Source organism: Drosophila teissieri, chromosome 2L (assembly GCF_016746235.2).
Source record: "Drosophila teissieri strain GT53w chromosome 2L, Prin_Dtei_1.1, whole genome shotgun sequence".
Lineage (NCBI taxonomy): Eukaryota > Metazoa > Arthropoda > Insecta > Diptera > Drosophilidae > Drosophila > Drosophila teissieri.
The window spans coordinates 20,227,988-20,241,641 of record NC_053029.1 but is presented as its reverse complement, the minus strand read 5'-3'; the positions used below and the strand labels follow the sequence as shown (position 1 = coordinate 20,241,641).

Genomic DNA, 13,654 nt, shown 5'->3' with positions numbered 1-13,654 from the left:
GTATAACAATTTACAAAAGAATATCAATACTAGATCTTTGATTGCTGCGGTGCGAAAATCTAACAAGGAGATCAAAAAACTGCCATAAAGCATTGTCATATCTGGAATCCTCAATCCTCGTCGTCAAGAGTGAGTACTTTTGTCTGGAAGCGCATTCGTTTGGTGTTCTTTACTACACCATTGGTGAGCAGGTTAACCCCAGGATTAGGACAGGGCAGTTCATTCCAAAGGCGCTTTACGCGCACCACAGCCTCAGAGTTGAAGTCGTATCTCCTAGGCGCCGAAGATGGTTCAGGTACAGACGCAGTGGGTGGGAGTTTTCGTAGTTTGACAACTGGCTGCAGCTGGCGGCAGCTGTTATAGCTGCTTACACTGGTCCTATCGTCGACATCCTCGGCGGAACCCTCGTTTGACTCGCATCCATTGCCAGCCAGCGAGCAACCCCGCTTTTGTGGAGATTCTTCCTTGGATTTGGAAGCACGTAAACTGAAGTATGCGGTTATCTTAGTAAAAAAAGTCAACTTTGATCTTTAATGTAATACCTTTTCTGTTTTTCATACTCATTCAAAGTGGGGGGGGCTGCAGCGCATATTTTGTCCGGCTCCTCGGGGTGACTGCCAATGTCCTGACCTCTTAACCAATTATCGTATCGCTCTGGCTGGAAACGGCGTACGAAGGTCTCCATCGAGATCTTAACCATGTCGCTTCGGCATCGGCAGATACTTGCCCGCTTGCCGTACTCTATCCAACGTTTCGATGCAAAGTTGGTTGACTCGGCGCCGTTGAAGCCATGATTAAATCCGGCATGGTACCCGAAGGGAAATGTGATCATGATTTCACCCGCCTCCTGAGTGATCTTGTTGTAAGGAATGTTGTGCTGGCGGAGCACCTTCGGACTGATCATGGTCATCTTATGGCGAAGATAGGCATTGCACTCCTGGTAGTTCTCAGTGAATGTTTCGTTTGCCAGCTTCTCCAGTCGTCGGCCATACGCGGGCGGGATGGCGTACCAAGTTTTGGGTGCTCCAAAATGCAGATAGTTAATGGAATACAGATCCATATCCTCGGTATGCCATGCAAAAGAGCTCTTCCACATGCCAAAATAGAGGTAGGCCGTGTTCACGCCATCGATGATTATGTTGTAGTCGGTATTGACCAGGTTTAATATGGTGTCCAGTCGCCCAATGTTCCACACGTCGAGTTCTTCGTCACTCAGCGATCCCTTGACATCGGCTGCGTATAGTGGCGATATGTAGGTGATGTTCTTCCAGTACTTGCGCTCCAGATCCTCGTAGTCGAAGTGCCTCGGTGTCTGGTGAAGCTCGGAATTGGCCTTTTCCATAAACTGGCGCAAGGTCATCTGCCGGCGCTGCTGGATGTTGATTTGCTGGTACACCCCGTGGGCCCTGCGTTTCAAATGGGTTTCCTTGTTTGGGGCATTGAGTCGTATATGATAACCACTTACCCTGTGACCACTTGGCAGATCGGTGCCGGAATGGTCATGTTAATGTTCTCTATGTCGTATCCCGACTTTCGTGGCACCCATTCCGCAGGTGGCTGTAGGTCAAAAATAACAAATTGATGACATATATGTGCAAAAAGTTGGGAGCTTGGCCACCTTACCTGGATTTTGGCCAAGCCGGCTAAGTGTGCTCCGCGGGACTCAATGTACTCTATGTAGGCGGAAAAATTTTTGAACTCCTCGTAGCTGGGACGGAAGGTCATAATGCGGGGCACTTTGTTCTGCTCTTCATCGCCGAATGAAGATCTCGTGGACATATTGAAGGAACAACAAAAAAATAATCAAGTGAAACTATTCTCCTTTGTCTAGTGTGACCAGTTAACAAGAAGTATAAGTTGCCAAAGAAAAAAATTCCAAGATTCCGATACAAAATTGTTTTGAAAGATAATAAAAAAGGTTTTATCTTTAAACAATTTACAAAATGTATAGATAAAAAAACAATAAGCAGATGGTTAATACCTAATCGAATACTAATAAGTTATGTATATAAATTTCTGTGTAAAATATTTTTCAAGATTTCAAGCCCAGTACTTAAGTCACAATGAACCAACACACAAAATATAAGGATGTAAAACAAAACTACTATTTATAAAAATATAATAATAATAATTTTTTTTTTTTGGTTAATTTGGTGTGTTTTTTTTTTACGTTTCTCATTAAATAAGTCAAGGAAGAATGCTATAGTCGAGTTCCCTGATTATCAGATATCTGTTACTCAGCTAGTGGAAGTGCGATATACAGTTATATACCGTTATATTTCTTATATATGATAACTCAAATTTAACGAGGACGTTGAAACTTGTTAAGAGGGGAAGAGAAATATATCTAGACATAAATATAAAATATTTTCCAGTGTAGTTTGGTTTATTTTGACCATTTTCGCTTTTGGATAATATGGTTATCGGATAAACGCAAAAGATCTTGAAACTTTAATAAGATACACAACGTTATCAGCGTTCTGATCACTAGGTGAAGCCCACGGCTTGTTTGATTCTCTTTTTACCAATAAAAAAGTCTTAATATATACATAAAGAGGTTAAATAAATTATTATTATAATAAAATGAGTATTTTGAAACAATAAAGTTACATAAAACATATGTTTTAGCGGCCACAATTTAAAAACTTTTAAATCATGGTAAGCACCACCTTATTAACTTTGGATAGACGTATTATCTTTTTTGCGCCATATCACATAAAGTGATTTTAATTTTCCAAACGTGTTTGTTTGATTTATAATAACTTGGAACTTTCTCCTTACATAATATTTGATTACCCTGAGGAAAGCCTTGAAGGCTGACACACGGCATATCTTAGCTATTAAGGCTTTCCCCAGAATCTACTTGGGAGCAAAAGTGTTGACAGCTCTAATCGGAAGCTATAAAACAATTAGACTAGGTTAATCAACAAATCTTTCTCGGCACAATTCTGTGAAAAAGTTCACACAACAAGAGATAACAATTGAATCATAGGCTTTAAAAGGGATTTCGAGTGCAGGCCAGTAACATCCGATATATGTATATGTATGTACATAAGTGATTACCCTTCCTACAATAATGACTGATCCAATATTTGTAACTACCAGACAGATGCGATCGGTTGGGTTCAATCGGTTACAGCACGTAAAAGAAAATCAAAGCAAAGACATAATGTAATTTGCATTGGATTGGACGCGGGGCAAGTGCCGAGCACTTTGGTGGAGGTTTATGGGTTTATGATTATTGTCGCGATAATGACGGACGATCTGCGTAGCCACGCGGGTACTTGAGACCTGGAGGCGGAGGCCCTGTAATCAGGAGAATGAGTTTTTGTAGTATCAGTATAAAAGCGAAAGGTACAACAATCGCTTCGCAGTTTACCATCGTTTTCGGGGCCAGGCACTTCGTCCAATTTCCACTTCTCCGAGTTATAATAAATAAATCAGTGATACACTTGAAATGGGTTTCGAACCCTCTGAGGATAAGGCAAGGCGTAAGTGTCGGATCGAAGAGAAAATCACTGTTGCTTAAGATAGTGAGAGTGTGAAATTTGAGAAGTTTGAGAATCAGTGCAAAAACGATTACTCGAATACTTCTAAATTGTAGTGAATTATAAACACTAGAGTTTTCATTAAAATCTTTCATCACAATACATGAGATTCCATGGTATTACATTCTTAAAGAGAGAGTTAATAGTTTTATACTTTATGGATCAGGTTGGAGCTTTGCAGAATTTTATAATTTTTATAATTGTTATAATTGTGTTGTATTATAACTAATGCCATCTTACAAGAAAATATTAAGAATCAATCAACGAAAGTTGATACACCTTCGATCCATATGAAATCGCGAATACTTGCCACAACTCGGTTAAATTTAATCACTGTGGATTGTGGACGTTACATAGTGGCGCAGCGCATCAGGAAAATGTGCTAAGACGACTACTATCTATATATAATATGTATACAAGAAGAAACAAAATGAAATGGCCGTGGGGCCAATCAATTATTTGTATAAAGCGTGGCGATTTTGTAAATTAAGTTTACAAAAATATTCAAAAATTGTATTTTTTAAGTGCAAAATGTTTCGTCACAAAAGTTAATATCAGAACTTTTGTAAGTTGAGGGTGCGCTAGTCACTTGTTTGATCTTAAAGGCAAAACTAACTTATAGAACACTATCAGTTATACCGCTGCTCTCTTAATCTTACCATGGCTGCTCTTCACAAATCACTAGACCTACCCTAAGAGTTTATTCAAAGTTATTACACTCCAGACGTCTGGCTATATTTGCAAACCATATCTTGATTAATCATTTATCAGACATTTGCCGAGACTTACGACTTTATGAAGATCAACAGAGATAAATATGTATGAGACAAAGAAAATATTTATTATCTGCGCGAAGGTTGGAAATCGTGTTCATCTGCAGGGCTGGAATTTCGGGGGACCTAATCTGAAGATCCATCCAGTTCATAGAAGGGCAATCAAAGTTTACGACTATATTCACATGTTATGTCCCACGGTGGAATCTCCTCCACTACGGGAACTTTTCCATTGAGAGCAGAGCTGCTTTTGTTTTCCTCATTGGCAGGCGTTAATGATAATGAAAATATTATTATAATAAAACCCAAAGAGTTCCGTCGGACCCGTAATTAATGAAATCATCACTATCAGAGCATTGTTAAACGGCAATAAACCGTAGATTGAGGTCCCAGAAAATATCGACCAAGTGACAACAATTTGCACCGTGCATTTATAATAGTGCAATCAATAAATTGGATGACCAGACGCTAGTTAAATCCGAAACTGATCAGACATGGTTTATTATTCCACTGGAGAGAGAAGACCCCTGCTAGTCAGGGTAGTTCCGAGTCCGCTTAGGAAATTAGCCTGTAACAACACCTAAATAAGTGTATTTTCAATCTCTAAACTAAATACATCATTTACATTTCTATCTCAGCTAGAGGTCTTGGCGTGCGACACTGGCAGGCGGTTCTACTATTCTTGGGCATGATGATAAACTACTTCCAGCGGGTAAACATCTCGGCTGGCATTGTTCCCATGACGCTGTCCACCGCGGGTGCTCCATACTACAGTTGGGGTACGTCGGAAAAGTCGCTGATCCTCAGCAGCTTTTTCTGGGGCTATGTGGTCTCCCAGGTACCGGCAGGTGAGTAGCTAGAATTTTGACCAAGATCTACTCACCACCTCTCTCACAATTTTTTTAGGACTCCTTGCCAAACGATTTGGGGCCAAGTTAGTACTGGGCTTTGCGACTGCAATCGGCGGTATTTTATGCTTCTTCCATCCCATTGCAGCCAAAAGTGGGTGGCAGAGTATCTGCGTTTTGCGCGTCCTTACAGGATTGGTCCAGGGAACAGTTTATCCGTGTGTCCACACACTACTGGCTAAGTGGGTGCCCCGCACGGAGCGGGGACTCCTAACGACTGGCGTTTATTCGGGAGCACAGTTCGGAACTGCTGTTATCCTGGTTACCAGTGGCTTTATCTTCGAATCCATCATGGGATGGCCAGGGTTGTTTTACCTTTCCGGAGGTCTGAGCCTGGCTTGGGCGCTGCTTTTCTTCTGGCAGGCGGCTAACGAGCCCGCTACAGCCATCAGGATTAGCAAAGGCGAGGTGGAGTATATCGAAAGCCTTACGGGCAGCACCAGCGCCGGTCAGGTAAGTGAGGATGTGAAAGAACCATTGAAAAGCAATTGTAATGGTGCAACCTTTTATTTCAGTCAATGCCTGTGCCCTGGATGTCGATCTTTAGATCCCCAGCCTTCTACGGTCTCCTGGCAGCACATTGTGGATTCACATGGGGCTTCTACACGCTGCTCACTGAAATGCCCACATACATGAGCAAGGTTCTGCAGCTTGATGTCAAATCCAATGCCTTCCTTTCCTCGCTGCCGTACTTTGCTATGGGCCTGCTCTGCTTTGTGGTCAGCCCCATATCGGATTTGCTCATCAACCGAGGGACAATATCGATCACCACGGCTCGAAAGCTGTTTAATTCGATTGGACAGTGGGGACCAATGGCTTGTTTGATTGGACTGGGGTACATGACAGCCGAAGAGAAAACGTGGGCCATTCTTCTGCTGACGCTGGCGGTGGGTATCAATGCTGGCTGTTCCTGCGGATATCTAATTAATCATATCGACCTGTCGCCCAACTTTGCCGGTCCTATGATGGGAGTTACCAATGGGATTGCAGGAGTGACCTCCATAATAGCTCCTTTAGTGGTGGGAGCGATCGTATCGGATGAGGAGGATCCCAGCCAGTGGCGAATGGTGTTCTTTATTACAGGAGGAATTTATTTAGTGTGCAACACTATTTTTGTGATATTTGGCAAGGCCACTATTCAGACGTGGAACGAACCGCCATCGACGTCTAGCACGATGACGCTCCGCAACCACCAGGAGAACGATTCAAAGTCCATTGTTCCCACATCAGATAAAGACATTCAGTTCTGATCCCACGTCCTGCACCTGGACGCCATGTACATTCTTGTTAAGTGTAGTAATTATAAGTTATTCCTATTTAAACTTGCCACTTAGACGATATTTGGATATGCCTAGCTATAACTAAAGATAAAGGTTTATGTACTGCTTATGCTTAGGGAAGCCTAATATGACTTAGTTGTGTGATAATATGACTTTACTATGTGTGGCACGTTTCGAAGGTGCTTAAGTCGCTTTAACTATGTCAATAAGTGAGTGGTGTATGCATGCAGCATACTCATAAATATTTACAGCTCTGTGCTATCGCCTGAATGTATTGTTTAATTAGCCATTGCTGACTTTAAATCGTACCGACTTCGTCGCCTGTTACTTGACTTTTTGCTGCAGAAGTCGCTGCTCGTTGAGGCGCTGATTAATGCGTCGCGTATTGGTCATCGAGTGTATGATTGTCCATAGGGCCAAAGACCAACCTAGCAGGATGGTGCCGCACAGAACCGGACCGTAGGCGTTAGCCTGGCCTACCGGAATCTCGGCACGCAGCGGCATCTTCAGCTGGCAGTCCACGTGCACCCGCCGCCAGTTGCAACGCTCCAGATTATCCATGGTCGTTGGCTGGCCATCCTTGACGTGGTTCTCGTCAAAACGGCTTTCCGGCGCATTCAGGCAGTAAAGCTTATCGGGCCGGGCAATCAACTCGTTTTCGATGAGCGCACTATCAGCCATCGGGCAGTTAAGATAGAGCTCGGGTAAGGGTATGGCCACCGTGGCCACCGATCTGTTAGGATTATTTGATTAGTCTAGGGGACGAATGCAATTTGGAATTCAAGATCACCACACCGCTTATCACTGGGGGCATGGTAGCGAAAATGCACGGGCAGAGCCAGCGATTCCGTTATCTTTGGTGTACCGAGCAGTAAAACCGAGAAGGGCTGCGCCCGTTCCGTGGCCACTTCAATGTTGACGAACTTGGGGTAGATGGCATTCAACTGGAAAGGAAAACCTGCATAGTAATCGTTGTAACTTAATTCCGAAACAAACGCACCCTTTTCAAACGCTGCAGGTCATCCAGTTCGTCTGTGCTTATATAAACGGATGCGGGGAAATCTTGCAGCAGCGCATACTCACAGTCCTTGCCTACCAGCGGAATGTCGAATCGTATACGGTAGTTAAGGGTCCTGCATAAACAATTATCACTTTAATTTAGGTAGTCCATAGACCGATCTCCATTAGAAAAACCTGTGCATGCCGGCTTTGTCCATTTCTACGTGAACAATCGGTGGTTCGACTACATAACATAGGCCCGCCCCTCCCAGTGACCACAAAACCAAGGTAAGCAATAAACACTTTTTATTTTTCTTGGAATGCATTTTTTAAACTGACTTTACTTAAACGCGACTCAAGTAAATTGTAAATAAAAACATTTGGGCCAGGGCTGTCGAGTAACTTCAATTTATTTTAGCGTTGCCAAATCAATTACATACTACAAAGGCGGTAAATTTAAAAATGCTTATTACCCATTTCTATCCTTATACATGGCGGATCCTTGGCGCGCCAATTTGTCTGCCATTTCATTGCCCTCTATGCCCTTATGGGCCTCCACGTAGTTCTGAGGATAAAAACATAAGACAGGTATAATCAAGAACTTTTTTTTAATTAAGTTACGCACCCATTTCACGGTAATGTTGTTGTTCTGAAGCAGTTTATCTAGTTCCTTAAAGTCCACAACGTTTTTAACAGGCTGATTGTTCTTTAGCTTCCAACCCCTTTTTTTCCAACCCTCAACCCACAGGGTTATGGAGTTGATCAAAAACTGGGAGTCTGTCCTGACGCACAGCTTCTGTATTCCCAAATCAATGGCTGTTTTTATGGCATGAATGGCCGCTTGTATTTCACCAACATTATTTGTAACGCGTCCTTCCACGGGCTTGCCTGCGTTTCTTCAAAGAATTAAAAGCTTATAAGTACAGTTAGTAATATTTTTAGTTACCACTTACAGCTGATGATTTTTGCCAAAATAAACTCCATAGCCGGCACAGGCGCCGGGTTGTCCATTGCCTATGCAGGAGCCATCTGTATACACAATCACATAGCCTTCGGCATCGATTTCAAACTGGAAGGCACCCACTTGTTTGAGTCCTTTGGCTTCTGAGACCTGGGAGACATGTCGTGGGATCTTGTTCCGCTTATAGCTGCTATCCGTGGCCTTTCGCTTGCGATTTAGAATGTCTACCTAAAAAAAGATATGTTTAACTCTCTCTAGAGAATGTACTTTCGTCTCGTACTAAATTGATACTATTAGGATCTCCCTCCACCTCGTTCATGGCAGCATTCTGAAAGGAGAAGTCAGGATTCATGAGTTGCACATATGTATGTATGTATATCCAAGCTTACCAGATCATCCTCTGCTAAGTCTTGATCCTCTTCGGGCCACTCCTCTGTGTACTTGGGGTTCCCAATCACTTTGGAACTGTTCTTCCAACTGGCCAGTGCTGCCTGTCTCTTGCCCAGCGGCACGGCCACATCCTGCGGTGCATACGACTTACAGCCATTTACGAACTGATCTGCTTCCTGCCGCGTTTTAAACTTCTTGTATTTGGCGTTATTAAAACCCTTGACCTGCTCCTCGCACTCTGCCCACGAGTCGTAGACTCCAGTCCTCCGCCCTCTGGCTACAGCGTAAAAGGCCATCGTGCAGCGTTGGAGGTTCGAGCAAAAATACCGCGGGAGGAACATAATTTTGTTGCGTCGTCTATCGAAACATATGTGGCACGGCCTTGCCGGATGTACGAGTGTAAACAAACCCGGCGAGTTGCCAGATCAATCGAATCGCTGTGAAAAGTGTGGGTGGAAAAAATTACAATTGTCGATTTTGCCGGAGGTTCTTCTAAAACACCGCCATGTACCAGCCGCCCTTGCCGCCGCCTCCAGTCCAGCCTCCTCCTCCTCCTCCACCGCCTCCACCTCCGCCAGAAGAAGATCTATCTCCGCCGGGAGTAGGTGTTTCCTCTCACAATTATTCGTCAAATGAATCACATTCTCACAGCTCAAAACCTTTGGATTACGTCTATCCGGAGACACCAGCTCCCTATGCCAGCTTCAGCCCCGGCTATGATCCGTACCAGCAACCAGCAGCGTACGGCTACGAGGGATATGCTTATAACGAACCAGCACAGAAGTATGGTGGCCAGGAGTCCCCTTACCAATACCAGTACCCGACATCCGGATCATCCTTCCCATATGAAAGCTATAAATACCCAGACCGCTATCCTTCCTACGCGTCCAACTACCGACCTCCATCCGAAAGGCAGAGGTATAATTCCCACAGCTCCAGTCAAGGCTACCACCATTATCCCGGCTATAGCTCGGGAAGGCGGTATGAACAGAGACATGACCAGGAACACCGTCATATTCAGGAGGCCCGATATACCCACGAGCCAAGACACGGACAATATGCCCACAGGCCGCCAAAGGGGTCGCAACACGTCTACTATGGTTCTGCCAGGAACCCAGCTAGTGAGGATTATTCCCCACGCAGCTATCACGATAGGGAGAGAAGTGAACCCTTAGAGAAATCTAGACTCAAACCGAAGGTAGAGACCGAAAGGGACCGTCTGTTGAGACAGTGGTGTTCTAATTTCTGCGAAAAACCAGAGGACTATGTGAAAAAGATGAACGCCCTCAGCGAGGCGGATGCCCCTGTCGAATCCTGGGTGCGATCTTCGCCAGCGGAGCTCTACTACGAGCGCACCAAAAGTGAAAACGAGGTTAGAGGTCGGGCGCGGCTGCAAAAGCTGTGCAGCCTGTTCGAAGAGGAGCTACTGCAAAGAGCGGAACGCGTGCGCGAAAAGCTACCCGCTTACGTGCCGCCTCCAAGAAAGGCTCGTCGGCGAGTTTGCAAGCACAAGCACAAGTCGGAGGCCTGCTCCTCGTCCTCCTCCTCCGATGACGACTCCGACGAAGACGCTTTTAAGATCGAACAGGACTGCTGCATGGAGGAGCTTTCCCGCAAGGTGCAACATCCGCAGCGTGTGCACGCGGATCTCTGGCACAACGACGCCGGTGAGATGAACGACGGTCCTCTCTGCCGGTGCTCAGCCAAGTCTCGACGTATTGGCATACGGCACGGCATATATCCTGGCGAGACTGGCTACAAGGTGTGCGATCCTAACAGCAACAATGCTGGCAAGCTGTTCCACTACAGGATCAGCATCTCACCGCCCACTAACTTCCTGACAAAGACACCCACTATTATCAAGCATGATGAGCACGAGTTTCTATTCGAGGGCTTCTCACTTCTTTCGCATGTGCGCCTCACTGATCTTCCCGTCTGCAAGGTGATCCGCTTCAACATCGAGTACACCATTGAGTACGAGGAAGAGAAGATGCCAGAGAACTTCACTATCCATGAGCTAGACCTTTTTTGTAAGTAAAACTGAGATTTACTGTAAAGGCATTATTTACATCTCATCTCAAATTCAGTCAAGTACCTGTTTCATGAACTGCTGGAGCTGGTGGACTTCAATCTAATGCCCAACTTAGCGTCCGGAAGCGTCGATGAATCCTGTCCAGCTTTTCACTTCTTTCCGCGTTTCGTCCGCGACCTCCCCGATAATGGAAAGGAGGTTTTGGCCATGGTCGAGGTACTCCGCTACTTGCTGGATAATTCCGCACAGCTAGTAGAACGGCAGCAGCTTCTGCATCTTAACCAGATTAGTCAGAGCGAGTGGCAAAACTACGTGGACTTCATAAAGGGAATGCTGGTCACAAAGCCGGGTTATAAGCCGTGTTCGCTGCGTGTTGACCAACTGGACAGGAATAACTCCGATTTGCCCGAGTGCGTAGATCGCGAGACTGGAATTTCCCACCCCGCGATCGTACACTTCGGCATTCGTCCGCCGCAGCTAAGCTACGCGGGAAATCCGGAGTATCAAAAGGCGTGGCGAGAGTACGTTAAGTTCCGTCATCTGATGGCCAACATGTCGAAGCCCTCTTTCAAAGATAAACGCAAGCTAGAGGAGAAGGAGCAACGCCTTCAGGAGATGCGAACTCAGGGGCGCATGAAACGTAATATAACGGTGGCGATCAGCTCAGAGGGCTTTTATCGCACTGGCATTATGTGCGATGTTGTGCAGCATGCCATGTTGATTCCTGTCCTAACAGGTCACCTTCGATTTCACAAGTCACTGGACCTGCTAGAGGAGAGTATTGGATACCGTTTTAAAAATCGGTATCTGCTCCAATTGGCGCTGACTCATCCATCCTACAAGGAGAACTACGGTACCAATCCCGATCATGCCCGCAACTCACTGACGAACTGCGGAATTCGACAGCCGGAGTACGGAGATCGCAAGATCCATTACATGAACACACGCAAGCGGGGAATCAACACCTTAGTGAGCATTATGTCCCGATTTGGCAAGGATCATGAAACTGTTTCGAACATAACCCACAACGAGAGACTGGAGTTCCTCGGTGACGCTGTGGTAGAATTCCTTAGCTCAATTCATCTGTTTTTTATGTTCCCCGAACTGGAGGAGGGTGGTTTGGCTACTTATCGAGCGGCTATTGTCCAAAACCAGCATTTGGCTCTGTTGGCCAAAAAGCTACAACTGGAAGAGTTTATGTTGTACGCACACGGATCCGATCTGTGCCACGAGTTGGAACTGCGCCACGCCATGGCCAACTGTTTTGAAGCCCTAATGGGTGCTCTTCTGTTGGATGGTGGAATCAAGGTGGCAGATGAGGTGTTTACGGATGCTCTATTTCGGCAGGACGATAAACTGCTGAGTATCTGGAAGAATCTGCCGGAGCACCCGTTACAGGAACAAGAGCCACTTGGGGATCGCAGCTGTATTGATTCCTACCGGGTGCTTAAGGAGTTAACCAAATTCGAGGACTCTATTGGAATCAAATTCAAACATATTCGACTGTTGGCTCGCGCGTTTACCGATCGTTCCATTGGATTCACCCATTTGACCCTTGGGTCCAATCAGCGATTAGAGTTCTTGGGCGACACGGTACTGCAGCTTATTTGCTCGGAGTACCTGTATCGTCACTTCCCTGAACACCACGAGGGCCACTTGTCCTTGCTACGTTCCTCATTGGTCAATAACCGCACACAGGCGGTGGTCTGCGATGATTTGGGAATGCCCAAATATGCCGTGTATGCAAATCCAAAGGCTGATTTGAAGACCAAAGATCGTGCCGATCTGCTAGAGGCATTCCTCGGCGCCCTGTACGTGGACAAGGGTCTCCTGTACTGTGAGCAGTTTTGCCACGTATGTTTGTTCCCGCGACTTCAGTTGTTTATCATGAATCAGGACTGGAACGATCCTAAGTCGAAGCTGCAGCAGTGCTGCCTCACCCTTCGCACAATGGATGGCGGCGAGCCGGATATCCCCTACTACAAGGTGGTGGAAGCCAGTGGTCCAACCAATACGCGGGTATACAAGGTGGCCGTTTATTTCCGCTCAAAGCGGCTGGCCACTTCAAGTGGCTCCTCAATTCAACAGGCGGAGATGAATGCTGCTAAGCAGGCGCTAGAGAATTCGAGGGACCTGTTTCCCCAGCTGGATCACCAAAAGCGCGTGATCGCCAAGAGCATAAAGAAACAAACGGGCAACGAGTTGGACAACGACAGTGATCGGCAGCAACAAGAGGAAAAGATCAAACGGCCTAAGTATGCGGCTCCGCTTCAGGATGAGAGCCATCTTCCTAAGCAATATCGCATGCACGAGAATATTTCCAGCGACGAGTTGCCGGAAGATGAAGAGTTTGAAAGCACCGCTCCCAAGAGCCCATCAGGTAAGTTAATAAATTCAGTGTGCAGTGATACAAAGCTCTATATGTATCCTTTTTCGTGTCTAGGGCCCTTAAAAAGTAACAGAAGTGGTAGTAGCAGCAGCACCACCACCAGTGATAGCGATGGCTCAACCTCTTCTCCAAAGTGCAAACGGCGATTAAAGAAGAGTTCCTCGGTATCTTCACCAACTTCATTGGGATGAACAGCTTCGTGGATGCTACAGAAGTAGGGTCCCAAATTTAGTAAGAATATTGTGGGGTCGGGGCAAAAATTTTATGGGTTATCTTAATAAATCGCTCATATTGAACATTCAATTTTTTTGATGGTTCAAATATATTACTTACCAAAAATTCTCCCCTTTCCTACCAGGCTATTTAACTTACTT

General features: G+C 45.5%; 5 protein-coding genes across 10 annotated transcripts; 2 read left to right on the top strand and 3 right to left on the bottom strand.

Moving 5' to 3' along the window:
- The first annotated feature begins 8 nt into the window (after positions 1–8).
- Positions 9–6,779, top strand: LOC122626111 (putative inorganic phosphate cotransporter). 5 transcript variants are annotated; one of them, XM_043806240.1, is made up of 4 exons: positions 9–129; positions 4,960–5,169; positions 5,228–5,682; positions 5,745–6,779. In XM_043806240.1, the coding sequence occupies exons 2-4, from the start codon at positions 5,010–5,012 to the stop codon at positions 6,477–6,479; spliced, it is 1,350 nt and encodes a 449-aa protein (XP_043662175.1). In that variant the 5' UTR covers positions 9–129; positions 4,960–5,009; the 3' UTR covers positions 6,480–6,779. The 5 variants fall into 5 exon arrangements, with proteins under 5 accessions (XP_043662175.1, XP_043662173.1, XP_043662176.1 ...); XM_043806238.1 differs by lacking the exon at positions 9–129 and adding an exon at positions 3,362–3,491; XM_043806241.1 differs by lacking the exon at positions 9–129 and adding an exon at positions 4,284–4,367.
- On the bottom strand, positions 111–1,853 carry LOC122626110 (probable lysine-specific demethylase 4A). The gene is made up of 4 exons (XM_043806236.1): positions 1,624–1,853; positions 1,466–1,557; positions 543–1,406; positions 111–486 (listed from the first exon to the last, which is right to left on the bottom strand). The coding sequence occupies exons 1-4, from the start codon at positions 1,777–1,779 to the stop codon at positions 111–113; spliced, it is 1,488 nt and encodes a 495-aa protein (XP_043662171.1). The 5' UTR covers positions 1,780–1,853.
- A 42-nt stretch (positions 6,780–6,821) lies between the features above and the next one.
- Positions 6,822–7,886, bottom strand: LOC122626120. The gene is made up of 4 exons (XM_043806261.1): positions 7,704–7,886; positions 7,510–7,642; positions 7,305–7,453; positions 6,822–7,242 (listed from the first exon to the last, which is right to left on the bottom strand). The coding sequence occupies exons 1-4, from the start codon at positions 7,832–7,834 to the stop codon at positions 6,834–6,836; spliced, it is 822 nt and encodes a 273-aa protein (XP_043662196.1). The 5' UTR covers positions 7,835–7,886; the 3' UTR covers positions 6,822–6,833.
- A 14-nt stretch (positions 7,887–7,900) lies between these two features.
- On the bottom strand, positions 7,901–9,321 carry LOC122626118 (ribonuclease H1). Of its 2 annotated transcripts, XM_043806250.1 has the most exons (5): positions 8,859–9,300; positions 8,750–8,797; positions 8,462–8,697; positions 8,134–8,404; positions 7,901–8,073 (listed from the first exon to the last, which is right to left on the bottom strand). In XM_043806250.1, exons 1-5 carry the CDS (start codon positions 9,198–9,200, stop codon positions 7,978–7,980), a joined length of 993 nt encoding a protein of 330 aa, XP_043662185.1. In that variant the 5' UTR covers positions 9,201–9,300; the 3' UTR covers positions 7,901–7,977. The 2 variants fall into 2 exon arrangements, with proteins under 2 accessions (XP_043662185.1, XP_043662186.1); XM_043806251.1 differs by lacking the exon at positions 7,901–8,073 and having other exon boundaries at positions 8,231–8,396; positions 8,859–9,321.
- On the top strand, positions 9,222–13,583 carry LOC122626102 (ribonuclease 3). The gene is made up of 3 exons (XM_043806229.1): positions 9,222–10,889; positions 10,947–13,271; positions 13,335–13,583. Exons 1-3 carry the CDS (start codon positions 9,365–9,367, stop codon positions 13,469–13,471), a joined length of 3,987 nt encoding a protein of 1,328 aa, XP_043662164.1. The 5' UTR covers positions 9,222–9,364; the 3' UTR covers positions 13,472–13,583.
- Positions 13,584–13,654: the final 71 nt, after the last annotated feature.

Bases quoted from the DNA above. Each gene is read 5' to 3' on its own strand.
- LOC122626110 (XM_043806236.1), bottom strand. From the start codon at position 1,779: ATGTCCACGAGATCTTCATTCGGCGATGAAGAGCAGAACAAAGTGCCC. The intron at 1,558-1,623 runs GTAAGGTGGCCA...TTTGACCTACAG, and splicing joins CCGGCTTGGCCAAAATCCAG to CCACCTGCGGAATGGGTGCC. The intron at 1,407-1,465 runs GTAAGTGGTTAT...TTTGAAACGCAG, and splicing joins ATCTGCCAAGTGGTCACAGG to GGCCCACGGGGTGTACCAGC.
- LOC122626111 (XM_043806237.1), top strand. From the start codon at position 4,816: ATGGTTTATTATTCCACTGGAGAGAGAAGACCCCTGCTAGTCAGGGTA. The intron at 4,892-4,959 runs GTAACAACACCT...TTTCTATCTCAG, and splicing joins TCCGCTTAGGAAATTAGCCT to CTAGAGGTCTTGGCGTGCGA. The intron at 5,683-5,744 runs GTAAGTGAGGAT...CTTTTATTTCAG, and splicing joins GCAGCACCAGCGCCGGTCAG to TCAATGCCTGTGCCCTGGAT.
- LOC122626120 (XM_043806261.1), bottom strand. From the start codon at position 7,834: ATGCATTCCAAGAAAAATAAAAAGTGTTTATTGCTTACCTTGGTTTTG. The intron at 7,454-7,509 runs GTGCGTTTGTTT...TTTCCTTTCCAG, and splicing joins ACCTGCAGCGTTTGAAAAGG to TTGAATGCCATCTACCCCAA. The intron at 7,243-7,304 runs GTGTGGTGATCT...TAATCCTAACAG, and splicing joins CATGCCCCCAGTGATAAGCG to ATCGGTGGCCACGGTGGCCA.
- LOC122626118 (XM_043806250.1), bottom strand. From the start codon at position 9,200: ATGTTCCTCCCGCGGTATTTTTGCTCGAACCTCCAACGCTGCACGATG. The intron at 8,698-8,749 runs GTACGAGACGAA...ATCTTTTTTTAG, and splicing joins ATCCTAATAGTATCAATTTA to GTAGACATTCTAAATCGCAA. The intron at 8,074-8,133 runs GTGCGTAACTTA...TTTTATCCTCAG, and splicing joins ACAACATTACCGTGAAATGG to AACTACGTGGAGGCCCATAA.
- LOC122626102 (XM_043806229.1), top strand. From the start codon at position 9,365: ATGTACCAGCCGCCCTTGCCGCCGCCTCCAGTCCAGCCTCCTCCTCCT. The intron at 10,890-10,946 runs GTAAGTAAAACT...TCTCAAATTCAG, and splicing joins CCATGAGCTAGACCTTTTTT to TCAAGTACCTGTTTCATGAA. The intron at 13,272-13,334 runs GTAAGTTAATAA...TTTCGTGTCTAG, and splicing joins CGCTCCCAAGAGCCCATCAG to GGCCCTTAAAAAGTAACAGA.